Here is a 14,106-nt window from a genome sequence, read left to right as displayed (position 1 = left end):
ATATGATGATGTACCCCAGGGCATTGTATTGGGATTTGTTTTTAACACACAATCCGTTAATGACTTGGATATGGACATGTGGGGGTGAGGGGGGGGGGGGGGGGGAATTTGAGTCTAAATTTTCTGATGGCACTAAATTGAAGAGATTGGACAAATGATTGCCAATTATTGCGTAACATTAAGTTGTAGAGAAATTAGGATGAGCGCCAGATACTTTCTTTATATATTATATATTAGTTGATAACTATTAAGCGTGTGCTGCACTTTGGGAAAAATAATTTCACGTTTCATGCTCAGTTGCGTTCAATGCCTTGGGACATCCTCCCAACGTGAAAGGCGCTATACAAACGTGATATGCTGCTGTTGTTGTGTTGGCCAAATTATTGGGTGAGCAAATTATTTATTTTTTTTTGAAGGGATTATTAGCCCCGGAAAAAAGCGATCCACCATATCGGCAAAGGACCCGGGTTCCCACTTACTGCTACGGATTCTAACTGCACGGGAGAAAGAGGAACAAATGTAAATGCTGGGCTATTTGGAAACAAGTTGGGGCAAAAGCTTTCAAGAATATATTTTATAGCGAGTGCATTTGTTGAGCTCTGGACACATGGCCAGGACAGTGAATGCTGACAATAAAGTCCAGATAAACTGCTGAGAAGTTCAAGTTGTACAAATTGCTGAGGGAATTCAGTCCCAACCAGCAGGAGGTTGCGAAAGAAACCTTTTTTATCTCTGAAGATTCTCTGTTAAGTTGCCATCAGCTTTTTTTTGAGAGGAAAAAAGTCGGCGAGACTTTCTTTCGGTGTGTTACAATTGGAGACGCCACAAAATGTTTTTTTTTTACAGATGTGAGAGAGAGAGAGAGAGAGGAGAGAGAATACACAAAATGAAAGAGAGGGAAAGAGTAAGAAAATGTTCTCGGTCAGTCGAGTTTCTGTGGCTTAGTGATGACAGCATTCGCATCACAAGTGAGAGGAACCTGGGCTCAATTCCCAGGCAAAACCTTGTGCAAGTTTCCTTACTTCGCACGCCTCTGTTTGTCCAGCAATACCAGGAATTGCTTTTCCAGGGGTAATAATTCCTCAAAAAAAGTCACTCAATCCACGACACTGCTGTGCGCAATTGGCTGCTGTGCTTTACCCAGAAAATATAGTCACTTTACAGTATATTCTGTGAAGCGGGCTGAGACGTCTCAATGACGTAGTAAGGCTCGGGTGACTGTGTTTATCTTCCGAGGAAATCATTTTTGGAATTAGGTTAGAATCAAACCAGGTCTTTGTCAGGTCTGAACAGCGACAATCTGCACAGCAAGTGTTCTAATTGTTCCCCGTGCGCCCATTTAGCTCGAGCCCCAGAAGCAAAGCACTTTGCGCCAGGCATCTGCTCTTGTTTGCGTAGCTCTGTTTACCTGTTAAACAAGCTTAGCTTGTTAGACAACCAGCGGTGGTTGCAGGCAGGATCAGCTTGCTCTGACCCCAAGAGATCCATTTGACGCAAGCACCGTTTCCACGCTAGCGTTGGGAGTACTCAGAAATTCATAACAAGACCAAAGGGTCCAGGAAGCCTCTCGAACGCAACAATGCTTACAATAATATAATAGTAATCTTTATAATAATGATATAATAATAATCCTTGCATTTGATGTAGCGCTTTTCACGTCTTCTCGACGTCCCAAAGCGCTTCACGGAACACATTGTAAAGTGAATCGACTGTATATTTGTGGGCGAACGCGGCAGCCAATTGCGCACAGCAATGTCCCACGAACAGTCGTAGATTGAAAATGACCAATTTATTATTGTTTTGTTTTTTTTGGAGGGATTATTATTAGGCTCTGTGTGGAGTAAGGAAACTTGCCCAAGGTTTCGCCCTGACCTGCCAGGAATTGAACCCAGGTGTCTCGCTTGCAAAGCGAGTGCTCTAACCACTGAGCATGTCCCGTGCATTTGATATGTGAAAGACATGGAGTCTTGTAGCTCTATTGGTTAGAGCACTCGCCTCGCAAGTGAGAGGAGCCAGGTTCAATCCCCGGGCAGGGTGAAATGTTGGGCAAGTTTCCTTACTCCACACGCCTCTGTTTGCCCAGCAGTAACTAGGGACCCAGTTGTTGGTCAATCGGTGGATCGTTCACCCGGGGGGTAAATAATCCCTTAACTTTTTTTTGCAATTTGGTCACTCAATCTGCGACTGTTCGGGGGACGCTGCTGTGCGCAATTGGCTGCCGCGTTTCGCCCACAAAATACAGTCAATCCACTTTACAGTATAATCTGTGAAGTGCTTTGAGAGAGCTCAACGACGTGACGAGGCGCCACAAAAAACTCAAGGGTTCTTATGTAACACTGTGGTTTACTGCTCATGTCTCGCTCCTTCCCAACAGCATTCGAAAGCCGCGCATTCAGCCTTTATCCTCTGGAGCTCTTCCAAAACTCTCCCTCCCCACCCCCCACACCAAATTTCAAACATCTCCTTTACTTGCGTCACCTCTAAATCGCTCCACTACTCGTTTCAGTTAAATGCTCTGAGTTGTTTTATTATGTAGAAGACACAAAGCTTTATAAGTGCAAGTTATTGAGATCAGTTAACTTAGGCACAGATTGGCGGTTAAACCCTCCTTTGCATGTTCCAGTCCTAATGGGAAGGATGTTGGGGGGAGAAAGGAAATTAAAAGATCCGTTGCTTTGTTCATCCGCTGCTAAGTATTGAGTGGATGGTTATTACTCCTCAGGGCAACACTGTTCCCAATGACCTCTCATTCTCAGACAAGGGCAGCAAAATGTCACAAGTCAAACTCCTTTAACGCTGAGATCCAGTTGTCGTTAAGGAATACAACAGAGTATTGTGACGAGAAACAGTGATATCACAGTCTTGACGGCTTGGATTCTATCTGCTGAAAATCACCCACCAAATGAGTTTTGTTCAATACGTTTTATTTTTTTCCCCAAGTCGGCTGCTTAATACAGTAGAAAGTCACATAAACTGCACGCAAGTCAGCTCTCTGTACCTCCACAACTGAGCAACTGGGCTCGGAGAGACACAGAAGCACTGGTAGAGAGGCGCATATTAGAGAGACACGAACACACACACACATGCGCGAGCAGAGCAACAGTAAGCTACACATATAAGGAAAAAGAGAGACACTCACACACAGACATGGAAGGTGAGAGAGAGGTGTACGCACATAGATGTGGGAGACACACACATACAGACCAGATATTCATATGTACCAAATAAAATAAGACCCCAAATATCCAGACTAGATGGGACCAGCCCCCTTGTGGATGTGGAAGCAGTCCACGTACACCGTACGTAGTGTGGAGCGGCTCAATATAAATGCAAGTTGTTGTTGTTATTGTTGAGCACTGGGAGAAGCCTCCAGTCACACAGCCTTGAAGGCTCTGATCTGAAACGATCGCTACCACCCACAATATATATAGTCAATCCACTTTACAGTAGATTCTGTAAAGTGCCTTCTCAACGACGTGATAAGGCGCTACATATAACAATCCTTGCATTTGATACAGCGCCTTATCACGTCCTTGAGACGTCTCAAAGCGCTTCACAGGATACACTGTAAAGCGTAGTGACTGCATACTTTGTGGGCGAAATTTCACATGAAAGGATTATTATTATTATTATTATTATCCGAGCGAGGTTGCTGGGCGAGCGCAGTGTACGAGCCTGACAACAAGCAGCTGCCGCTGGCTGTTCGCTGGTTAATATAAATGGCCAGCAAATATTTCAGTTACTTTTATTACGAAAGAAGAGAGAGGAGAGAGAAAAGAAAAGAGAGAGAGATCTCCGCTGCTGATCTGATGAATTGAAATGACCGTATAGAGCGGCAGCAAGAGATCAGCCACATTCTCAACACGTACCACCAGCTCTGCAAACTCACAGCATCGCCCTCAAGTTAGAAACCTCATAAACTTTAACACTCAATGTCGTACCCACAGTAACTAAGCCCCCCTCCCTTTTCCCTGCCCCCCCCAGTTACTATTCCCACATACATAGTACCCCCACCCTCCCCCCAAAAAAGCTTTTAGCTCAGGCTGCAGTGATGGAGTGTTGTGTACCGTAGAGTTTTAATGCACTCGCCTCGCAAGCGAGAGGACCTGGGTCTGAATCCAAGGCAGGGTGAGACCTTAGGCACGTTTCCTTCCTCCACACACGCACCTGTTTACCCAGCAGCGAGTAGGAATCCAGTTGTTAGTTGATCGGGGGATCATTTTCCGAGGGAACAAAGTAAACAGTCAATTCACTTTACAGTGTATCCTGTGAAGCGCTTTGAGACGTCTCAATGACGTGATGAGGCGCTGTATCAAATGCAAGGATTATTATTACTATGGAGTGTGTATGCGCTGTGATGGAGTGCTGTGTGTGTGTGGTGATGGAGTGCTGTGTGTGTGTGTTGTGGTGATGGGAGTGCTGTGTGTGTGTGTGGTGATGGGAGTGCTGTGTGTGTGTGTGTGTGCGCGCGGTGATGGAGTGCTGTGTGTGTGTGCTGTGGAGTGCTGTGTGTGTGTGTGTGGTGATGGAGTGCTCTGTGTGTGTGTGTGCCCGCGGTGATGGGAGTGCTGTGTGTGTGTGGTGATGGAGTGCTGTGTGTGTGTGTTGTGGTGATGGGAGTGCTGTGTGTGTGTGTGTGTGTGTGGTGATGGGAGTGCTGTGTGTGTGTGTGTGTGGCGCTGTGTGTGTGTGTGTGTGCGCGCGGTGATGGAGTGCTGTGTGTGTGTGTGCTGTGGAGTGCTGTGGGTGCAGAGACCTAGATGAAGGTGGAGTCCAGGTGGCTGCTGTCAACTCGGCTGCGAGCTCGTGCCTCGAACAGCTGTTTGATGAGCGCCGATTTCTCCTGCTCCAGCTGGGTGATGCGCTCACTCTGCGCGGTCACTTCCTGCAAAACGGGGAATCAATTAGCATCAATAACGAAACACTGTGTGCCGACAGACAGGCGGCCTCCCCCACTCACACACAGACAGGCGGCCCCCCCCACTCACACACAGACAGGCGGCCCCCCCCACTCACACACAGACAGGCGGCCCCCCCACTCACACACAGACAGGCGGCCCCCCCCACTCACACACAGACAGGCGGCCCCCCCACTCACACACAGACAGGCGGCCCCCCCCACTCACACACAGACAGGCGGCCCCCCCCACTCACACACAGACAGGCGGCCTCCCCCACTCACACACAGACAGGCGGCCCCCCCCACTCACACACAGACAGGCGGCCCCCCCCACTCACACACAGACAGGCGGCCCCCCCACTCACACACAGACAGGCGGCCCCCCCACTCACACACAGACAGGCGGCCTCCCCCACTCACACACAGACAGGCGGCCTCCCCCACTCACACACAGACAGGCCCCCCCACACTCACACACAGACAGGCCCTCGCACACTCACACACAGACAGGCCCTCGCACACTCACACACAGACAGGCCCTCGCACACTCACACACAGACAGGCCCTCCCCCACTCACACACAGACAGGCGGCCCCCCCCACTCACACACAGACAGGCGGCCCCCCCCACTCACACACAGACAGGCGGCCCCCCCCACTCACACACAGACAGGCGGCCTCCCCCACTCACACACACACACACATATAGGCGGTCTCCTCACACCACCCCCCCACCCACACACACACACAGACAGACGCACACGTGGGAAACAGACCCACGCAACCCAAGCCGTGTGACCGCAGCCCGTGACCTACCTTGGTCAGCAAGCGGTTCTGCTCCTTCAGCATGGTAACGTGCTGCTTGTTCCCAGGCCCGGCCGGCAATCCATTCACATCACAGCACGAAGCCGTCCAGGGCTGAGGGGCAAACAGCAGAACACTCAACAACCACAACAATAATTTGCATTTACACAGCGCCCCTCAAGCAGGACAGCGCCCCAGAGCGCTCGGCAGTGGTGGAGCACACAACGCTGGGGTGGGTGGCGGGGGGTAGAGAAGGTGACCGTAGTCACGGTCAAATAGGAAGGTCTTCAGGCGGGACCTGAAGATGGGGGCAAGGCAGAGGGATACAGAAAGAACGTTCCTCTAGTCTCGGAGCCCGTAACTAAATCAAACCGGAAAGGGGCAAATCTGCAATGTTAAAATCACACCTTCCCAGACGAGGAGATTAGGTCACGAAGGCAAAGCTTCACTTCCTGCAGTTTGGATAGAAGTTGACTCATTCGCTTCTTGTTATTTTCCGAGCAGAATTCCTGCAAAAGAGAGAGAGAGAGAGAGAGAGAGAGAGAGTGTGTGAGGGAATATCACATAACTGCCGGCACACCACACACACACACACACACACAGATCAGGCAAGAAAAAACATACAGCTCCCTTTCACCTTTCACGTCAGGAGGACGTCCCAATGTGCTGGTCAGTGAAGGGTTTGTACCCGAGCTGGGGTTTGGAGACGACAGCTGGGGAAAGGCAAGGGGGAAACGTCTCCCATTTTTTCCCCCCAATTCAACCAAAAGGATCCCGCAGGGAAGGGGAGCGAGGAACACTGAAAACACCTCCAGCAGTGACGGAGATTATCAGTAATAACAACAACAAGATTACATTTGTATAGCGCCTTTCACGTCGGGAGGACGTCCCAAGGCGCTGGACAGAGAACAGCATTTCAGACCTTATAATAATATAATAATAATCCTTGCATTTGATATAGAGCCTTATCACATCTTCGAGACATCTCAAAGCGCTTCACAGAATAAACTGTAACGTGAATGGACTACGTTTTGTGGACGAAACGCAGCAGCCAATTGTGCACAGCAGTGTCTCACTAAGTGGCTGGGATTGCTCGGGGAAGGATTCTCTGTTAATCACAGGCGGTGGCTTCACTCACACGAGCGTCTGTGATTTTCCCAACTTGTTTCTGTCGCTCTTGAACAGCCTGGATTTGCCGGAGGTACCATTCCCGGGCACAATCCACCACCTCCAGTCCCTGTAGTAAAGCATCTTTCTCCTGTTCTAGCTCCTTCATCCTCTTCAGCTGTGATCAACGGGGGGAGAGAGAGAGAGAGAGAAAGAGGTGAGAACACACACACAGCTTCCAAGACAAATCGGAAGGAAAGTTTGAGATTCAAACCAAAAAGTTCCTTCCTTGACAGCAAAATACAACATAATAATAATAAACCTTGCATTTGATATCGCTCCTTATCACATCGTTGTGACGTCTCAAGGTGCTTCATAGAGTGACTGTATTTTGTGAGCAAAAAGCAGCAGTCAATTGCACACAGCAGTGTCCCACAAACAGCCATGGAGTGAGCGACCAATTTTATTTGAGCGGTTGTTGAGCAGGACAGCGGGAGAGAGAAACTCCCTCCTCTTCCCGAATAGTGCCACGGAATCTTTAACATTCACTTGAACTGGCAGACGGGACCTTGGTTCAACAACTCGTCCAAAGGACGGCACCTCTGACAACATAACCCCCCGCCCAGTGTTTCATTGGAGTGTCAGCTTAGGCGATGTCCAGACGTGGGGGTTTGAACCCACAAGCTTCTGACTCAGGGGCGAGAGAGCCACCACTGAGCCAGGCTGACACACAATGTTCCTTTAATTCCCTCCTGCTCTGAAACTCCCAGGGCTTGTGTCAGCCACCTGTCCCCAGCAGCATACTGGATGGCAGGTTGTTACTGGAAAACTCCTGGGAGCAGGTCCCCAAATAACTACACTGAATAACAGTGTCTCCCGAGTGATTGAGTGAGTAAGTGGGGGGGGGCGGTGAGTGTGAGTGAGTGAGTGTAAAGCTCACCAAGTCGTAGTCAACCCCGCTGGTTATGGTGTGTCTCCGGGGTTGAGTCCGATCGCGGTTGCCTCTCCGTGAGTAGGGCATTCCCGTGGCGTTGCTCTCACTCTGATAGCGGCTCATACACTTTCCCTCCACACCTGAGGAGGCAAGAGGGCCAACAGTGACGTGGCCATCGCGGCTTGTTGCGCTTTAATCAACTACAACACATTACACGTGTGCAGTATCTTTCACGTTGGCAGGATGTCCAGAGCCTCTGGACTTCAGGAATTTGGGGAGGTTGGTATCGGGGGGGTGGGGGGTGGGTGGGTGGGGGTGGTGGTGTTTGGGGATCAGGTGGGGTGGAGGGTGGAGAGGGTTTGGGGTAGGCGGGTGAACGAAGGCACAGTCGAAAAGGAGGGTCTTGATACGGCCTTGAAGGAGGCAAGGGTGTGAAGCTAGGGTGAGGCGAAGGGAATGTGGGATGGAGCTCCAAAGGGTGGGGGCAGAGAGGCTGAAGGCCTGACCGCTTGACCGTGGGCCGGGCGACATGGAGTCGGCCAAGCGGAGGGAGTGGACGGGCCGCTATTCCACTGAATGTTCTGGCCGGGCGAGGCACGGTAGCTTCTTGCCCGCTCCGAATACACTCAGTATCTATTGCACCAGGTCTCGGAGTCGCCAACAAACAATGAAACAATGAGCGCGGGTTCATTGAATGGAGTTGGATCTCTCTCTCTCTCACAGATTCCCTCCAGTGGCAGAGACCAATAATTACAACATTCTATCCATCCAGTCAACCCTCCTTCCCTCCCTCCCTCCCTCACTCATCACATCACAGACCCATTTAACCCCCCGAAAAAAATAAGTTCTGTGACATTTCTCCCCCGAAAGAAAGCAGACAGCAGAAACCATTTAACGTATTGACGTGGGGTTTGAACCCACAAACTCGTTACTCACGGCTAATGTCCAGCGCCACCAACCGAGCCATGCAGACGCATCAATATTGTCTGCCCCACACAAGATGTCTATAACGTCCCCTGGAACCTACTCCCTGTGTGTATCAGGGAGCGAGTATTGGCAGGACACTCAACAACTACAACAATCTGGTGTTTTATACAGCGTCCCTCAGGCAATATAAATTTATATTGGTTTGCAGGGTGCTTGACAGTGCCAGATATTTGCTTATTATAAATAATAATAAAGAACTGTATTAGAAATTTATAATAAATAAATACTTATTTACGAATAAACGACAAGGTGTATTGTCACGAGAAACGCCCCTCTCTCTCACACCTGTTTGCACATTCATCTGCACTTCCATCTGGTCCTGGCAGTCCGTGTTGTGATGTCCGTCTCCTCGCACTGCGCAGCAGTCAGGGTCCGCCTCGCTGACCCGCTCCTGGACCAGGTCTGGAGTGTTCATGGATCTCACCCGCAAGGGGGATTTGCGCCTCTCCGGAGCTCCCTTGTGGTTGGTGTGCTTTACTGCGAGGGCTTTGGGCTGCCCGGTGGCGGAGCGGGGCTGGTGGCAGCCTCCGTACACACCTGGGCCGACCGGCCTCACGTTACTCCTGAAGACTATGCTCCCGGTTCTTCTGGACCCTGCGTTGAACACGGAGGGAATCCCTAACGTTTACGAAGCCTCCAAACCGCAAGCGTCAACAACAATAACAATCCTAGGATTTGACACAGCGCTTTATCACGTTGCTGAGACATCTCAAAGCGCTTCACAGGGTATGCTGTGAAGTGGAGTGACTGTGTATTTGTGTGGGCGAATCGCGGCAGCCGGTTTGCACACAGGAGCGTCACACAAACAGCCGTGGAGCGAGTGACCAATTTTCTATTGGGGGATTCGTTGGCCAGGACACGGGGTGAGAGAATCTCCCTTCTCGTTTCGAACACCCGCACAAGGCAGATGAGACCTCGGTTTAACGTCGCATCCGAAGGATGACACCCCGGACAATGCAACACACACTCCCCAGCAGCTCTGCATTGGAGCATCATCTGATTTCAAGTCCCGACCCGGGGAGATTGAACCCACAACCTTCTGACAGGAGACGAGAGCACTACCTCTGCGTCAGACTAACACACACACACACATTAAATACGTGTAGCACAGTTGTGAATATTCCCCAAAGGAATTTACGATCCCCCGCTTTCAAATACCCCCACAGCCTTACCCCCCCCCAACCCTCCGTGACCTCCTGCAACCCTGGCTGCTCCCTCAACGAGCCTACTTCATGCCCCCCACCTCAGGTGGGGGTTCAACGCTTCGCTCTCTGGAACTCCATTCAGGGGACTCTCCATCTCGTCCCCTCACTCTCTCCACACCTTTCCCTACAGACAGGTATTGGGTTTAATATCTCATCCAAAGGACATCATCTCCAGCAGCGCAGTGCTCGCAAGTGCCCACCACACACCATACCCTGCGTCTACATAGTCAAACACCTGATAACGTGTCACTCCAGGGGGAAAAGGGGCAGCGACAAGTTATCAGGAGAGCGAGTTAGGCACATATACGAATACATAAATAACTGGGGCTCGGATATTGTCAGCACAAGGCCTGGAGCGGCGGTGACAAGTTAAACCAGGGTCGAGATATCAGTTTACTCGGGCAAGTTTCCTTACTCCGGTTTACCGAGCAGTGAGGAGGAACCCGGTTGGTGGTCGATTGGGCCGATCGCTTTTACAGGGGGTAGTAATCCCTCACAAAAAAAAAAAAAATCGGGTCACTCAATCCACGACTGTTTGTGGGACTCCGCTGTGTGCAATTGGCTGCCGCGTTTCGCCTACAAATGAAAAAAAAAACAGTTCAATTTACAGTATAATCTGCGAAGCGCTTTGAGACGTCTCGGTGACGCGATGAGGCGAGGATTATTATTCTTTACCAAGTACAGTAGATGTGCGTATTTTTTGTGGTGGTGGTGGGGGAGGAAGGAGAGTGGGGGAAGAGATCTCTGAACCTTATAGTAATAATAATAACAATCCTTACATTTGATATAGCGCTTTTCACGTCGGGAGAGGACGTCCCAAAGCGCTTCACAGAACACACTGTAAAGTGAATTGACTGTATATTTGTGGGCGAACGCGGCGGCCAATTGCGCACAGCAATGTCCCACAAACAGTCGTAGATTGAAAATGACCAATTTATTATTGTTTTGGTTTTGGAGGGATTATTATTAGGCTCTGTGTGGAGTAAGGAAACTTGCCCAAGGTTTCGCCCTCTGCCTGGAATTGAACTCAGGTCTCTCGCTTGCAAAGCGAGTGCTCTAACCACTGAGCAACAGGACTCCACTCCTTACAAGAGACTCTGCACCCTCCGGCTCCACACAAATGGAAAAGGATAAAAATACAATTTTACATTTCATTTATCTTTAAAAAGTTGAAAATGGCACTGCGGGAAAATATAAACCCGGGCAACACGGCTCCGTTTTTGCACTTGGCTTTCTTTCCTGACTCCATCCCTCCCTCCCTCTTCCCCCTCCATCCTCGATTCCCTCCATCCCTCTTCCCCCTCCATCCTCGATTCCCTCCATCCCTCTTCCCCCTCCATCCTCGAGTCCCTCCATCCCTCTTCCCCTCCATCCCTCCCTCCCTCTTCCATCCTCGATTCCCTCCCTCTTCCCCCTCCCTCCCTCTTCCCCTCCATCCCTCCCTCCCTCTTCCATCCTCGATTCCCTCCCTCTTTCCCCTCCATCCTCGATTCCCTCCTTCCCTCCCTCCATTATGTCTCCCTCCCTCTCCCCCTCTCCATTCTCCCTCCCTCCCCCCCACTCTCCCATTCCCCCTCCCTCCCTCCCACTCTCCCATTCCCCCTCCCTCCCTCCCACTCTCCCATTCCCCCCTCCCTCCCTCCCACTCTCCCATTCCCCCTCCCTCCCTCCCCCCCCTCCCTTCCCTTCCCCCTCCCTCCCTCCCCCCCCACTCTCCCATTCCCCCTCCCTCCCTCCCCCCCACTCTCCCATTCCCCCTCCCTCCCTCCCCCCACTCTCCCATTCCCCCTCCCCCCTCCCTCCCACTCTCCATTCCCCCTCCCTCCCTCCCCCCCACTCTCCCATTCCCCCTCCCTCCCTCCCCCCCCACTCTCCCATTCCCCCTCCCTCCCTCCCTCCCCCTCCCTCCCCCCCCCCCCCACTCTCCCATTCCCCCTCCCCCCCTCCCCCCCACTCTCCCATTCCCCCTCCCCCCCTCCCCCCCCACTCTCCCATTCCCCCTCCCTCCCTCCCCTCCCACTCTCCCATTCCCCTCCCTCCCTCCCTCCCTCCCCCCCTCCCTCCCCCCCACTCTCCATTCCCCTCCCTCCCCCCTCCCCACTCTCCATTCCCCTCCCCCCCCCACTCTCCCATTCCCCCTCCCTCCCTCCCCTCCCCACTCTCCCTCCCCCCCTCCCTCCCCCCCACTCTCCCTCCCTCCGGACTCACCGTTGGCAGCAGCAGCCCCGCCCCCGCTCCCCCCGCCCCCCCCGCCCGGGTGGCGGCCGCTCTCGGAGGCGAAGAGGGACGAGCGGAGTCCGATCACGAAGCTGTGGAAGGTGAGGTACCCCGAGGGCGGGGCCACGTCCCGCAGACACTGCAGGACTCGGGCCGCCTCGGCCTCGTCAGCCTCCCCTCCCCGCCAGCGAGACTCGATCTCCCGCAGGTGCACCAAACCCCGCCGCTGGTCATCCAGGATGTCGAACAGGGTCCGGAGGCTGTGCAGGAAAGCCCGGGGCAGCCCTCGGCAGCCCGGCCCCGGCCCCGGCCCCGCCTCCAGCTCCAGCTCCCCCGGGCCCGGCCCCGCGCACAGCCCCGGGGCACAGCCCCCCCGGCCCCGCGGGCTGCATAGCGGCGGCGGCGGCGGCGGTGGCGGCGGCGGCGGCTCCTCCTCCTCCTCCTCTGGGGCTGTGTGGTTTTTTTAGGGTCAAAACCACAGGTATTTGGGGTTTTTTAATTGAGGTTTTTGTTTGATGGACTTTTTTTCCCCCAAAAGAGACAGAGAGAGAGAGAGAGAGGAGAGTCTCGGCGCGGGGTCACGTGGCGGGAAAAAAGTTTTTGTTACTTTTCCCTCTGTGACGTCACCCACTCCTCTCCACGTTCCTTTCCCCCCCCACCCCGGCGCTGATTGGCCGGGGGACTCGGAGCCTCACGCTGATTGGCCGGGGGACTCGGAGCCTCACGCTGATTGGCCGGGGGACTCGGAGCCTCACGCTGATTGGTCCATTGGGGTCCAGTCAAACTGAACACACAACAGGTTCCCATTTTCAAACTCACATTGAACACCACCACCACCACCATCATCATCATCACTATCACCATCATCACCATCATCATTATCACCATCATCACCACCACCATCATCATCATCACTATCACCATCATCATCACCACCATCATCATCACCACCACCATCATCATCATCACTATCACCATCATCATCACCACCATCATCATCACCACCACCATCATCGCCACCACCATCATCATCACCACCATCATCATTATCACCATCATCACCACCACCACCATCATCATCACCACCATCATCACTATCACCATCATCATCACCACCATCATCATCACCACCATCATCATCATCACCACCACCATCATCACCACCATCATCATCATCGCCACCACCATCATCACCACCACCACCACACCTGGATTTAGCCAGAGCCCTTCACGTCGGAAAGGCGTCCCAGGGCGCAGTGGAGGGACAGTCAGGAGGTTTGGGTTTTTCCCCCCCCCAAGCTCTGTCTGCCCAGTGCCCGGGGACCCTCTCCTGACGTGAAAGGCGCTGCACAAACGCAATTTTGTTGTTTGGACCTGAGCCGGGAATTGGGCTTAGAAGGGGATTGGAGCAGGCCGGGGGTGGGGTTCGGGTTCTGGTAGGAGGGTGGCTAAAGGCACAGTCGAAGAGATGGGACTTGAAGAGGGGTTGAGGCGGAGGGACCGAGCGATAAGAGTTCCAGAACGTGGGGGCATTGATGCTGAATGCCGGATCGTCAATGGTGGGGAGGGAAGTGCGGGGGACCTGAAGCAGCCGGTCGGCATCACAGCCCTTTTCAGCCCCGGATTAAAGGACTTTTAAATGCGGCTCATCTTATTTAGTTCATGTAGGATCTTGACAGAATAATATTAATAATAATCATTGCATTTGATATAGAGCTTTGCACGTCTTCTCGACGTCTTAAAGCGCTTCACAGAATAGACTGTAAGTGAATTGACTGTATAATCCTTGCATTTGATATAGCACCTTATCAGGTCTTTGAGACTTCTCAAAGCGCTTCAAACAGATGTACGATAGAATTACATGCCTCACGGATCCTTTCTCAAAGTCTCCATAATTGTTATTATCTCCACACAACACACAGGGTGTCCATAAAGTCCTCTTACCCCCATGTT

The 14,106-nt window shown here is 52.3% G+C and overlaps 1 protein-coding gene across 1 annotated transcript; it reads right to left on the bottom strand.

Annotated features, from left to right (window-relative positions):
• Nucleotides 1–4,699: 4,699 nt before the first annotated feature.
• sapcd2 (suppressor APC domain containing 2) lies at nt 4,700–13,002 on the bottom strand. The gene is made up of 8 exons (XM_042337431.1): nt 12,761–13,002; nt 12,145–12,539; nt 9,017–9,325; nt 7,751–7,884; nt 6,842–6,988; nt 6,111–6,212; nt 5,716–5,817; nt 4,700–4,885 (listed from the first exon to the last, which is right to left on the bottom strand). The coding sequence occupies exons 1-8, from the start codon at nt 13,000–13,002 to the stop codon at nt 4,757–4,759; spliced, it is 1,560 nt and encodes a 519-aa protein (XP_042193365.1). The 3' UTR covers nt 4,700–4,756.
• Nucleotides 13,003–14,106: the final 1,104 nt, after the last annotated feature.

This window comes from Callorhinchus milii, unplaced genomic scaffold (genome assembly GCF_018977255.1).
Source record: "Callorhinchus milii isolate IMCB2004 unplaced genomic scaffold, IMCB_Cmil_1.0 Scaffold8, whole genome shotgun sequence".
Lineage (NCBI taxonomy): Eukaryota > Metazoa > Chordata > Chondrichthyes > Chimaeriformes > Callorhinchidae > Callorhinchus > Callorhinchus milii.
This window is presented reverse-complemented; position numbering and strand designations above follow the sequence as displayed.